The sequence below is a fragment of the Sebastes umbrosus genome, chromosome 11, assembly GCF_015220745.1.
Source record: "Sebastes umbrosus isolate fSebUmb1 chromosome 11, fSebUmb1.pri, whole genome shotgun sequence".
In the NCBI taxonomy this organism is placed as follows: domain Eukaryota; kingdom Metazoa; phylum Chordata; class Actinopteri; order Perciformes; family Sebastidae; genus Sebastes; species Sebastes umbrosus.
The window spans coordinates 15,648,661-15,662,944 of NC_051279.1; the positions used below are offsets into that span (position 1 = coordinate 15,648,661).

The 14,284-nt window shown below is 39.8% G+C and overlaps 2 protein-coding genes across 3 annotated transcripts in view; one reads left to right on the forward strand and one right to left on the reverse strand.

Annotated features, from left to right (window-relative positions):
* LOC119496472 overlaps positions 1-14,284 on the reverse strand; it is a 76,453-nt gene that overhangs the window by 56,087 nt on the left and 6,082 nt on the right. For both annotated transcript variants that reach the window (XM_037783786.1, XM_037783787.1), the window contains exons 3-4: positions 7,808-7,889; positions 7,672-7,711 (exon numbers count right to left, since the gene is read on the reverse strand). The gene's annotated coding sequence lies outside the window, so the exon portion shown is untranslated. The remainder of the gene's footprint in view (positions 1-7,671; positions 7,712-7,807; positions 7,890-14,284) is intronic.
* Positions 10,794-14,284, forward strand: part of itga10 (integrin, alpha 10) — a 30,729-nt gene continuing 27,238 nt past the window's right edge. The window contains exon 1 of the mRNA XM_037783768.1: positions 10,794-11,729. Within this exon, the coding sequence (XP_037639696.1) occupies positions 11,678-11,729 (52 nt within the window). The 5' untranslated portion in view covers positions 10,794-11,677. The remainder of the gene's footprint in view (positions 11,730-14,284) is intronic.

Consider the following 14,284-nt stretch of genomic DNA (forward strand, 5'->3'; position numbering starts at 1 on the left):
GCATAACAACCTGGAAATGGCGAATTGTTGACCGTACAAGAGTGGAATCAATCTTCCCATCTAACCCTCGACAAGAAAGTGAATAAGCCCAAAATGTTGACCTATGCCTTTAAACATCCTAATTTAAGGAACATTTGTTGTAATGGTAACCAAGAATGTTGATAGGACAAACAGAGGTAAACTTGGGAGCATTATGGGTCGGGCAGTGAACTACCTGTCCAATCATCAAATGATTAGTGGGCGTGTCTATAACGGCAGGAAATGCCATTTGGATTACAGGGCACAACTGATTGACAGCAGATGTGCTTAACAAGGAGTGGGCTGTTAGGGGACCTGGAAATGAAAAGAGGGCTGTGGCGAAAGATGGATGACTCCGGGTTCACACACATACTGTACACATACATACATGTACATACAGTCATACAACAAGTAAAGACTAGATTCCTGAGAGAGGAATTTGATGTAAAACTGCTTCTTTTTTTTAACAAACTATCTCTTCTTTATTTCTCTTCTTGCCCTGCAGCTGTGTGTAGTTACAGTGTGACCCCAATAAAGTCCCCTCCTCTGCCTCCTGCCCTAATAAAAGGGGTAAATAACTACCCCTCCCTCACTGTTTATTACCCCCTGGGGCAGTAAAAGGCAGCTGTCTGGCCTCCTTCAAAACGCCGGACCCCTGTAAAAAAACACACACACATGTACACACACACATTCACATACCAAACTAAAAACACACATTCTGGGAACTCGTCACACATACCATCAAACACTCGCACTGTACACGCGGCTCATAAAACACTGCCGTGGCTCACCCAAAAGGTGGACGGACAAACTGAGAGTGTAGGAGTGGAAACTCCTAAAAGACGTAGCACCACAAGAACGTTTGATAAACCCGAGAACAAACTGAACATATCATCTCTGCTGGTGACATCCTGACTGCATCGCTATCCCTGCAGGTTGTTGACTTTGCACAAAACGTTAACAAGGAACGGAAGACAGATTGGCGACGTCGGGACAAACATACCTCACTCCTACACTCCATGTAAGTCAAGAAATAAACAGGGACACACTGTAGAAAGAGTACACGCATGCATACCAACAAAATAAAAAACACCTGTATGATGAATGAATACGCTTACGCACAACTAATGCACTTCATCCATCAGAATTAGATGGATATCAGATACCCAGTTTTTACATGTCTAACAAGGTAACCATAGTAGCCATCTGAATAGAAACCAAACGTTGGTGCTATTGTGTGAGAGCGGGTTAGTTTAAGTGCCTCGGGGCCACGGCTGAGTCGGGTTGCCGTTTGATAGATGACTTATGAGCGGGGAGGAGTGGAGTGTACTTGTCTGCATACTTGAGAGTATGTCACAAAAAGGCGAAATGGGTGATTTGTGATCTGGTTGACGCAATTATTGCCACGCAGGTCAAGTGCATACTGGGTTAGACAGTAAAGAAGAGGGAGGGCTCGTAGAAAAATGCCCCGCAGGTTGCTTAGCGGGAGAGAATTCTGGGAAAAAAGTGGCACATAGTCTGCAAATTCATAGAGAGAGCATGCGTGTGACAGCGTGATGACAGGTGAGTGTCATTAAACACCCTCACATACTGTACTGTCTCTGTCCAGGATATTGATTTACACCTGCGAGCCTGCACAAACTGATACACTCATCTAACAGTCACACGCACACCGTGGTTAAAGTGCACCAATCTCCTGTGGCAAACGCAATTAGACCACCCAGGAACCTTTGAGGCCTCTTGTAAAACATTGGTCAAGAACAGTACACATGAGGGCATACCACACACACATACTGCTGCTCTAACATCGTTACAGTCTGAATGTTTACGGGAGGGAGAGTGGAAGAAAGAAGTCAGTCTTCAAACCCACTTTTACACACATCCACATGTTCACATAAAGAACATTTTTTAATATGATTTCAAATTATCTCCCTATCTTTCCCTGTCAACATGCAGAGTTAATAAGCCACATGAGAGGCATGAGAGAGCAGGGAAGGTATGCAGTAAAGGTCACACAAAGACATCTGGAAATCAAGAGTATAAGGTTGGCACCTTGGCCCACGGAGCCACACAGGACACTCAAACCAACAAACTTCAAACGCTCTTCTCTTTAATGTCCTTCCATTAGGGGAAATAAAATCAAAGAGGAGTGGAATGGAGAGACGAGGAGACGTTGAGTCAGAGACTAAAGGAGGGGTGATGTAAGGAGTTAAGCTTCCCTTTAACTTCCCCGTCTAATTTTATAAAATGTGACTCATTCGCTAACACACAAATGGGCCAAAGATTTTGCTCAGACATCTGCAGATCTACTGTCAGCTCAGTGGGGAGCATCATCACTCTGTTCCTCAGGGCAGGAGGAGGGTGGGACAATGGTCTCACAGTACACCAGGCTGAATGAAGTCTTTGTAGAGATGAAGAATGTAATATTAAATCTGATTACAGACTCTGACGCTGACCTCTGGATAGACCGATGGAGACGATGGAAAGATGCAAGATAAAAGAAAGGGACAGAGTGTGGGAGAAGTTAAAGAGAGAGAAGAAATCTCTAGGACATAGACTTTGCATTATTATTTTAGAAACAACTACTTTGCTAAAAAGTATAGGGACACTCAAACACTGCAAAGCATAGCAAGTTGATAGAGTGCACTTTCAAACCCAGTTGGGTACAGGTGCAGGACAAAAAAAATAATAATACAGAGCTGCAACGATTAGTCGACTAATTAATTAGTTGATTGACAGAAAAATAATCGCAAACTATTTGGATAATCATTAAAATAATCTTTTATGCAAAAATGTCAGAAAATACTGTTTGCAGCCTCTCAAATATGAAAATGACCTGCTTTTCTCTGTTTTATATCGTGTTAAAGTGAACATCTTTTGGTTTTGGACTGTCAAAGCGACACATTTAAAAGACATCTTTGACTTTGAGAAATTGGAATGGACATTATTCATTATTTTCTGACATTTATAGACCAAACGATTGATCGAGAAAATAATCAACAGATTAATTGATAATGAAAATAATTGTTAGTTGCTACCCTAAAATAATACTTACAATCTATTGGAATCTAATACGACTGTCTATAATGTTCAGTTTTTGTTGACACTGTCAGAAATGTGTAAATTCAATTATATGTTTATCACTGAGGTCATAGCTAAGGTGGTTTTGTACTGGACAACATTAGATGAAAGATTTTATTTATTTATTTATTATTTACATGCATGAGGGGTCAGAATATTAGAATCATGATGCATCACTTCCTCTGACCTGAATGCTAAAACATATAATTCGATTAACACCTCTATGACAATGTCAAAGAAAACCTGAGTATTATAGGCATCATAAAAGTTGACTTTATGGAAGAACAGTTGTATTGGATTGCATTAAACTGGTGTTAGGGTTGTCCTCGACCAAAAGAAATTCCTCCTAGTCGACTAACAATCACTTTGTCGATTAATCGATTAGTTGATATCATCGACAGATCTGCGAAACAGTTTCTCCACAAAGAATCACACAAAAGCACCATTTAAATCTCGTGTTTACCAGAGATGTGCTCACAAGTTTCTTGGAAATGAGTCATTCAACATGAAAAAAGCATGTCATTATAAAAACATGGCCGTTAATATGCTGCTTCCACAACAAGTTCTTCCACACCAAACTCAAAAAAACATCTTGTTTTTGTGCACGGGGACATATTCTGTACTCAAGTGTGGGCACATACGCTGGTCATGTAGTGTAGCATGTACACATGTAGCCATCAACATAAAGGGAAGAGAGGCGCCCAGGAGGATCATCAGGCATTACGGGATGATCAACTGTCAAAGCTCCATGACTCATTCCTTTTATTATCAAATCAGCTCACTGCCAAGACACACTCTCACACACAAACACACACGCAAGCATATGCCCATTTCACCCATGACTTATTTTGTTAAGATAAGCCACAGCTACTGTGCCTTTGTTACGGATCAACAGGAAAACCTGGAGATGAGTGCTTTCAATACATTAAGCTTCAAGTGATCCCTGAGAGCCTCCAGGGAATCAAAGAGGAGGTTTAATGAGGTATAATATTAAGAACTCACTGGTACTTTAAAAAAAAAACCTGCATTTGGTTACCACATACATGAGGTACAGCTTATCACCTTCTCTTTCCTTTCCTTTTTTTTCTTCCCTTCCTCAATCGCTCCATGTCTTTCCTCTTTTGACCAGCTCCAGACGGCGGCCTGGCCGACACATACTGGAGACCAGCATGTCATAGCTGCTGGACACACTGACTGATGTGTGCTGTGGTGTTGTTTGATTGATTGCAGAGGACTGTGATTTCAGGGGTGGAGGAAGCACACCTTGTAAAAAAAAAAAAAAAAACACTGTCTGCTGCACATGCAAACTCACACAAACACACTGAAACATGTGTGTGCATGAAAAGAAATCTGCTGCCCAACACAAGTTGTTGTATGCGTGAGAGAGAGCAATGTTTTCTGAAACAGCACATTTTTCATGGGAAGAAACACTGCACACTGACATAAAAAAAACGGGCGGAACATGTTGGCACGGCTGCTGCCAAACCCAACAGGATTGACGTCGCAGAAGCACCTGGTGACGGATAGAAAACAGGCTCGTCTGCTAACACTACGCTGTCACTACCGTTCGACTTATCCACAAATCACAGCTACTGTACTGCACTGATGATATGTAACACACTTGTGTTATGGTTTCCTACTGCCCTCCGTCTATCCATCTACGCAGTCGCGCTCTATGTGTGACACTGATTTACTGATGAACAGGCAAAATATCCCATGGACATGCCAGCTAACGTAGTACGCCCAGACATTCCTTCTGCTCCTCATCCTAAAATGTGCATTTGCTTTGAAAGGTGGAACACTGAGCATTAGATGTCAGTTCAATGGCTGATCTCTGCTGCAGTCTGTGATACACCACACATGAAGTTTAGAATATTTTCTGGTGGTGCATTTCTTGATTTTAGACCAGAAAAAAAACCATTTGCACATCTTAAAGGGATAGTTCAAGTGTTCTGAAGTGGGGTTGTATGAGGTAATTATCCATAGTCAGAGTATTACCTACAGTAGATGACAGCCGGCACGCCCCCATTATAATATGCATAATCAGGAGTAATCATCAAATATGCATCAGAGAACTAGTCTAAAACACTAGTCTAACTAACCTTTGCTTTTAAAGTCTGTGTAGAAAATCTAAATGGCTAATCAATGTCAATGTCAAATTCCTTAGTAGGAACATGGAGAATAAAGTACGCTGTCCACCTGCATTCACTCTCCTGAGCAGTTTGTAAAAGCTGTAAAAGTTATCTACTCTTCACTGATTCATATTGTGTTGTTACAGCAGCGTGACACTGCAAAGTTTGATTTCATGCCTGATGTTAATGGGCTCCTGCAAAGCTCCCAGTGGTGTGAAACAGTCTGTATGTGTGTGTATGTGTGTTTATTTTGGCTCTCCCTCCAGCTCCACCTCTGTGCAGGAGTCTGTGGTTGTGTACAGTCAGGTTTGGGTGTGTGTGAGCAAGCGCATCTGACTTAACATACGGCTGCCAGTCAGCATGACTATGCTGCCAGTTGAGTTACAGTAACAGCTGCCAAAAAACAAGCCAATGTGGGTCACATACATAAAAAAGTGTATGTGTCTCTTGGTGATATGAGATGAGAACCGGAACAACTGAGAAGACAGAAGGTGGAGGAAGCAGAAGATAAAGATGAAGAATAGGAAGGCAATAATGGCAAGGACACTGATGGAGACCAATGTCAATTAAGCAGTAACTGTAAGCGCAATGATGGAGAGACCGAGGTCAATTATCCAATAATCATTATCTTTTCCCCCACTGGATTCATAAATCAAAAGCTAATGAAGTTCTTCTCGTTTCCAGATGTGTTGGCCACTTATGAGTTTACTCTCCAAACCCATTGCACTCTCTATCCTAGCCCAGGCAGAGATCCATCACCACACGATGAGTCTCGAGTGGGAGAGACAATTTGCAAGAGACAGAAAAAGACACTCTGCAATATTACTACAAATGTGAAAGGAGGAATTCAGCATAATATGAATGAGTCATCAGCAGACCATCGCGGCAATCAGTAGGCAAACTGGCCTCGGATGATCTTTGTAATTAGCTATAAAAGGCCAGCTGTTACAGTACTCAAGAGAAACCATGAAGCTGTTCAGACAGGGTTGGAAAAATACAATAATTGGAACAGAGCGACACCAAGTGGTGACAAGTGAGAATTGTTTTAGCAGCAATAGTTTTTGCAATGACACCACACAACACCAAAAACCTCTTTGGTTGAACCTCAGACCAAAATCCTCAAAATCTCTCAGTAAACCTCACCTTCAGATGATACATTAACACTATTAAAAACATGAAATACTGTTAAATACCATTGCAAAATAGAGGCAAAAATATAGAAAAACACCAACACCAAAGCAGACTATATATGTCGATAAATCAATAACAGCAGGCCGATGCTTTTTCACAGATATTTATAGACTATACCCTTTAACTTCTGCAACAGCCTGTTACCAAATAGTATCAGATTTCAGCAGCTTCTGTTTCTGAATTTTGTCGTACAATAAATAAAATATTATATCGCAGTGTTCAAAGATCCAGATCCAGTCCCTCCTATATTCTCCTATATTGAGTCGGGATGCACCGATACCGGATCGGATATCGGGCCGATACTGACTCAAATAGCTGGATCAGGTATTGGCAAGAATGGGGAAGATCTATTAAATTCAATTTGATATTTACAGTATATACTATATACATTATATACTGGAATTTCAATTCCTGTTTAAGTTTTGACCAATTTGTTGCTGCATTAAAAAGGTCTGACTTGTAATTATTATTAATTTTGAAGATTTTTTTGCCAAGTTGTGTACAATTTATTATTTAAAAATATATATATACTGTATCAATTCACAACATTTTTATATAAATATTCATGTTTTTTTTTTAGTACATTTTGTTTTAAAAAGTTAAGAAAGTGATGTTTAAGTCAAGTCTGATGTTGCCTTACACATAACAGAATGATCCCAGTCACTTCCACACAGCTAGGCATACAGCTTATTAATTAAAGACAGGTATCGGATCTGTGCTCAGTATCTGACGATACCCAAAGCCCATGTATCACTATCGGTATCGGTATCGGGACTGAAAAAGTCAGATCGGTGCATCCCTATAGTGAGTTGATCAACAGACATAACACAGTGTATGTAAATAACATCAGCTGACAGGAAGTAAACATGGACTCAAGCTGTTGCCTAGCAACGCAATTCCGTTGCAATTTTACTGAAATGTTCTAAAGCGGAGCGTTTCAGACAGAGGGTACATACAGGTATATTCAGGCAGACAGTACGAGGAAAATAATGTGTTTTTTGAACATTACAGCATGTAAACATGTTCTATTAGAAACACAAAATACAAGTATGAACCTGAAAATAAGCACGATATGGGACCTTTAAAGCAAGAAGTTCAAAACTGACCCAGTTTAAAGGCTTTCATGTTAGTTATAGTTGCAGTTATAGTCATTCCTTGGTGTAGTGATTCTTGGTCACAAGGTGTCAGAAGGGACAAGCTGACAGAAGTGAGGATTTAGTTTATGAAGCCAGAAACTGTCTCTACTTACACATCCAGCAGAAACACCCTGGAGGTCTTCTTTATGGCACCTGAGGAATATTCACATAATGTTATAATTCTCATTTGGTCAACCAAGTCTTAAGAAAAATATCATAAATATTCCACTTTGTTCACCTGTCACTCACCTGGCTGCTGGGGAAGTAGCATTAACATACAGCCAACCAACCGTGGTTGATGGTTACCATGGGAAACCGACCACTACTGCCCCTAGTGGAAGGAAGTAACCTTTATTTATTTATTTATTTATTTATTTATTTATTTATTTATTTAGCTATCTAAAATCAGTTATCAATACAATTTGTATATATTGTTACTTTATATATTTTGCTTCTATAGTTACCATATACCAAGTACTTCCTTTATTATTATACTGTATATTATTTGTAAATACACCATTATTTTTATTTTTATTTTATTATTTTTTGCTACTTAACTTACTGTTTATTTAATGGAGCTTCCCAGCAAAAAGTATTTCACACGATTGTACTTGTATAACCGGTGGGACAATAAACATCTTGAATCTTGAATATTGAATCTTGAATCATGAATTTAAGATTAAACCGATAGGATAGGTGAATATAAAAGCAAATGACGTCATAAACATAAACTGAAATAAAATAGACTAAAGTAGCCTTACATAAAACATTCCAGTGATCAACATTAATGAATGGAAAGGAACTTTAAGTAAAACATTATATTGGGAGCACAGTCACTTTTAACAATCCCAGTTTTTCGGCAGATGAGATTTACATTATTAATTTGATTATTATCTTAGCAAAATATTATATACATAAAACTATGTGGCTTAAAAGAATACCCTCCTTTTATAATTTTAAAGATGCTGATTTTAAAACATATTTAACAATGATTGAAAACTTAAAACTCAAAAATTCTAAATTGGCAACAATGGTTAGATTGTTTAGAAGTTTCAAATTTATTACAATTGTTAAACAGACTCTGATTGTTTTTTGTTTGTTTTTTATTATTTTGTTTTTGTTTTTATTCATATTTTCCCTTCCTTACATTTTATTTGTTGTATAATTTATTTCATTTTTATATTATTTTTATACTGTTAAATATATTTGCAGAATTGTATTGAAAAATCTGAACATGTTTATGAATCTACTGTGTTGAACTTTTGAAATAAAGTATTAGAAAAAAAAAGCCGCAGTAACTGTAGAGGCCTGAGAGTGGCGCCCAAGAGCTTCACAAGAATATTCAGGACAGAGAGGTCTGTGTATTACAGTTTTTCTCGATTGTTTACACACATTTTCTGAAAGCATGCCTCATACTCTCAGAACTCTACACACAAATCAAAAAACACACACACAATGGGCAAAACCCCTCAATTCTCCTGCAAAATGAAACTTTACATTCAAAACAATGTTATTTCTTCTCAAAATGGTATTTTGTCTTCAAATGACACACACAAACCATCATATGAATAGACATTTATAAGAACCAGTTGAACACTGATGTGCTCAATGTAAAACACTATGATGAATGGAAAACACTTCTTCTCCATTCATCATAATGACTTAGGCCTTTTTTTTGTTCAGTGTTACACTTACTACAGACAGTACATACATAAGTGTGTTGTAAAATATTTTAGAATATTGTTTTTATACTCAGAACACACAAATACACGGTAACAAATATATTTTATTTTCCCCACAAAAACAATGTACACAGTGTACATCCCAACCAACACAAAGTTGCACATACAGTGGTCTACATACAAAACAACAGAAGAATTTACTGTATACAGTTACAGTAAAAACAACTATGCTGCATCCTCTCTTCTGTTTCGGTTTGGCCACAGCACCTCATCCACATCACAAGCAATGTTTTCCCTGGCCAAGCAGCGGGGGAAATATCGCTTAGCATGTCGAATCCAGCCATGAAAAGCATCAACTGATTGCTAATTGTAACACTGTGTGACAGGTGTTTGCCCATGTGATGAGTCAGTGTGCATAGTAGGGCAATTGACTTTAGAATTTTGAATGACAGTGTGTTCCTTGTGAAAACGAGATTTTCTTCATGAAAATTGTGCCAAATGCAGAGAATTGTGTGTAGTGTTTTGAAAAAAGTGTGTTTTAGAACTGCAATTTGAGTGTAAAGCAGGAATTGTGCTTGTAGTTTAACAGAATTGGTTCAGGGGGTTGGTGCATGAGTTACATGTTGTGGTCATTGTGTGTCAAGTACCAGTATTTGTGTGTAAACAATTGAGAAAAACTGTAAGTGCAATTTATTATCCATCATTGACATTTCATTATTTGATTTTAGTTTAACTCCCTAGGTCCAGGTCAAAAAAGACCCTTACGATGCCAGTTGACTTCCACAATACACAAATTAAAAATGTAATTCATGTAGTGCAGTAAAAGCAGGCCTTTGTATGAAAGCTGCATTGATAATGTTTTCATTTTGCCATGCCAACAACAGTAAACAGAGCTTTCATCTGACAAAACCCTCCTAGATGGTGGCACACCAAACTAAATCTAAAAAAAGAGATCAGTGGATTGATGTTAATTTGAGGACGAGGTTTAAGTTGGAGAATCTCAACATATTAAAACAAAATGGGCATTTTCATGTGGTCCATCAACACAGCCAAGGCATCCATTCATTCTCTAAGTTTCTACAGTTTCTACATGTCCTTTATTTGCGATCATTTAACCCTCTGAGACCCACAATAGACCAGTGTTTGTCCTTTTCAGAGGGGTGCAGGGGATATTTAGGGGGAGATAGCAGGTCAACAGTAGATGGCACATAGAAGTGGTGTACATCATCTGAAAGCTGGGAACCTGAAGATTAATTTAAGATGCAGCTCAGCGCTGTGTGTCAAGTTGTTCTAGTCATAAATCAGATTTAAACATGAATTCATTAATTATTTAAAATAAATAATAAAGCTCTAAAATAGTCCCTTTAAGTTATCAATTACAGCTTATATAAAAGGTGCTTTATTAGAAAGTGGTACTTTTCCACAAAGTTGGAGATCTCATGTGTGAGGGGGAAGCTCAAAGAAAGAAATCAGTCAGAGGTGAGCAAATTGAAAGATTTTGACAGAGAGAAAAGAGTATGTTTGAAAAAGCAAGAGAGGGAGAGAGAGAGGGAGAGAGAGAGAGAGAGAGAGAGAGATGTGGGTTTGAGGTTTGTCAATGTGCAGCAGTTGCTCAGAGAGGACTCTGGTGGATGTTGGAGGACGGAGGGAGTGGAGGGAGTTGTGGAGCTCTGAGGATAAATGCGCTCTTTCATTTCTAAGTGAGAGAAATCCGTTACTAGAGGCACATATTCACATCGGCAGAGACTCCGGGGAAACAACCCAGTTTGTTCTTAATGTGAGAAAACCAGCGGAGAGGACCATGGAGAAGAATTTATCAGAGGAAGCTCACCTCAAACTTTTGGCTTGATGAGAGGAGTTTGTGTCCACAGGAGAGCTTGATGTTCAAAGACGCGCTCCGGAGTCTGGAGGGATAAACTGACTGTTTGGGAAGCTGGTTCACATTAGTAATGGTTTAGTGACTGCGGGCTCTTGTTGGATGGGACAGGTGCAGGATTTTCACGCCCAAAACATGGGTCAATGAGGTGTCAATTAAGTTGTTTTTTCCTTCTCTCTTTATCCTAAAGAGCTTTATGCGCACTACATTATAATTTCCTCCTGTGGTGCCACTCAGATATTCCCACAGGGACTTTTAGAAAGGGAAAAATCTTGTGTTTGTTTTATTTTCATCTATATATTTAACAACTCGAGACTGCTTTTGTAAACGAGCCCTCACAGGCACAGCAGACATGCCACTGCAGCACCGTTGGACTGGATTTTACGCATCTCTTGGGGAAAGAGAGCACTGAAAAAACGCTTTTCATATATATATATATGTGTGTGTGTGGTGGTGGACGCCGATGCACTGCATTTTCAACAGATCAGACCACTTTGTAAGCAGAGAAAGACAGAAAAGAGACAAAAAGAGGAGAGACTCCACTTTCATTGGGTTGCATAAATGGAGCTGCGTAAATACCTGTTGTGCCTGGAGTTCATCCTTCTCCTTAAAGGTAAGAACTACTTTATAAGTTTTGGTTTAGAACTCAACTTTCAATTTCGTTTTTGCACATTTGCTGTTCTTAAAAATAACTGAACAGCAGGAGGGGGGGATTTTAGACAACTAAAGTCAACCTCTTTTCCATGATTGATGCCTCTTCATTTCCCAGTTGCTCTCCTGTCCTCCAGCACTGTCTCTCTGGGTGACATGGACATTAACCTCCACAACTTCTGCACTTTAACAGACAACATGTGTGAATGATTGTGTCACACGTGCCTCCCTCAGAGTCTCAAAGAGCTTTATTCTGTGTGACAGTAAGCGACTGACCATGAAGACATTCCTAACGTGATTGTGTGCAGGAGAGAAGCACATTATGGTCACACTCCATTTGTCAAGCAGATCAAAGGTATAGAGGAAGTTGTGCATGAGTCCAACAAAGTATATGGGTCCTTGATCAAAGTCTGATCCATTAGTAAATCCATCAGTTATGACAGTACTGAGGAAGCATTTCATTCTCGCTGGAGGCCTCCAGCTACCAGAAGATGTTTGGAGCGATCAGAGATCCTCTGCCAAAAGGTTACTGGTTCATCTCGACTTACAGCTGACACCTTCTGACCCTGGCAGCTGTGTAACTCAACCACACCGGTCATATCAGCCACATCCATCGCTTAGACTTGAAGTCTAAAGTTCCCCTAACAGGGCGCCTATGTCACGCCATGAACATCAGCCACCCTCCTGTGCTCATGTCCGTCGTGTCAGGGCAGCCTCACACACCTCATTGAGCTGCCCGCCGGCAAGGAACCTAAAAGAAAAAGACCATTGTTGTCTACCAAAACTAAGTGTTTATGCAGCTGATAAGCAGCGGTTTAACTGCTGCATTGTAGCATGCAGCCGTGAAGCAAAATGAGATCAATAGGCTGAGATATTATGTCGTGCAAGGCATGTTAAGTTTGTACCTGCTCTGAATCACACAGACAGTCACTGAAGTCAGAATGAGATGTTGGCATCTGGGCCAAACCTTAACACGTATAGACTGAAAAATGATAATCCACACAGCCAGTTCTCATGCTATGCGGAAATGCTTCTCATCCAGAAGGAATGAGTGAGGACCACATACTTCTACACACACCTATCTACATATGCCAGCAGCCAAATGTTGCCTGTGGTTTGGTTTTACACATGCCCCTCCATTATCAGTTTAAATGAAGCATGTACAGGGTAATTGTTCCCCTTTTCTTTAACTGTGCAACCTTTGATTGAATTTGTACTGTAGCTTATGTGATCTTAGTGTAATGTGTGTGAGTTTGCTAGCTTGTGCATGTGTCATACAGGAGCATGTAGGTGAGCGAGTATGTGTGTAATGTTAATGGTTTGAGCAGAGCTCCCCTGATGTGGACAGCAGGCCTCCCATGCCTGTTACACTCTGTTATGTTTTACTGAGATGTCGAACACAGGTGTTTTTTTGACTCCAGTTATTCATACATCTTCCCTATTATTCTCCCAGCTATCTTCTTGTGTTTTTTTTTACTCTCCCATAAGTTGCTGACTTTCATTCCTACGCCCCCTCTTCTTCCTCCCCCATTCCCCACGAGAGGGTGACAGAGATGAGAACACAACGCGAACGAGATAATGGAGAGAAAATCTGTGAAAGGGGGTGAGAAGAGGTGAAGGAAGGGGATGCATGGGAAACACGAGTCGGTTAAATAAAGATGATAGAAACAGACAGTCGAATAGACATCTCCACTGCAGGACATTTCACAGAGGTGCTATAAGTCAGGGATGTAAATGAAAGGGACAGAGAAACAGACAAGGAGAAAGGGAAACTTAAATATGTTAGTCCAATTAAAACAACATACATCAAAGTCTCTGCATATTAATATAAGTGCTGGCATATAGTAAAACATTGCAGTGTTAAAGGGGACATATGCTCATTTTCAGGTTCATACCATAGACTGTGTATAAGAAGTAAACGCAGCCACCGTGACGCCACCCATTGGTTTGTGGACCGCCGTTTTGAAGCCTTGAGTTCAGCATTTTTGCCGTCGCCATCTTGGTTTTTGCAACCAGAAGTGACACAAGAGGGTGGAGCTAAGTACAACCTAGCGCTGAATAAGACATTTTTAGGCGTGTTATCATATCACGTAACTTTCAATAACCGTCGCTCGATATACTACGTCACCTGCTCTGTGCATCGCTCGTTGTACTATGTCACTTGCTGCAGCCGTCCGCGGACTTACAAACGTATGTGCGATATGTCAAAAACAAACGCGACAAAATATGTTTCCTTCCAAGCGTAATTGAGAATGCATTTTAGTTGTATGGGAACGTAATTCATAGGAAACAGAGCTGGCAAGTGACATAGGAAGGGGAGCCAAATCTGAATGGCTTGTTGAATCAGGTTTTCTGATCGGCAGCCCACAAATACACTGACGCGGTTGTCTTATTTCACAGTTTGTGGGTTGGTAGGCACTCCAGATACCCAAATGTATGCGGCACCAGCACTGACATAGTGAGTTTTTCATGATATGCTCCCTTTAAGTTCAGTTTCTGTGCCCAGACATATACATA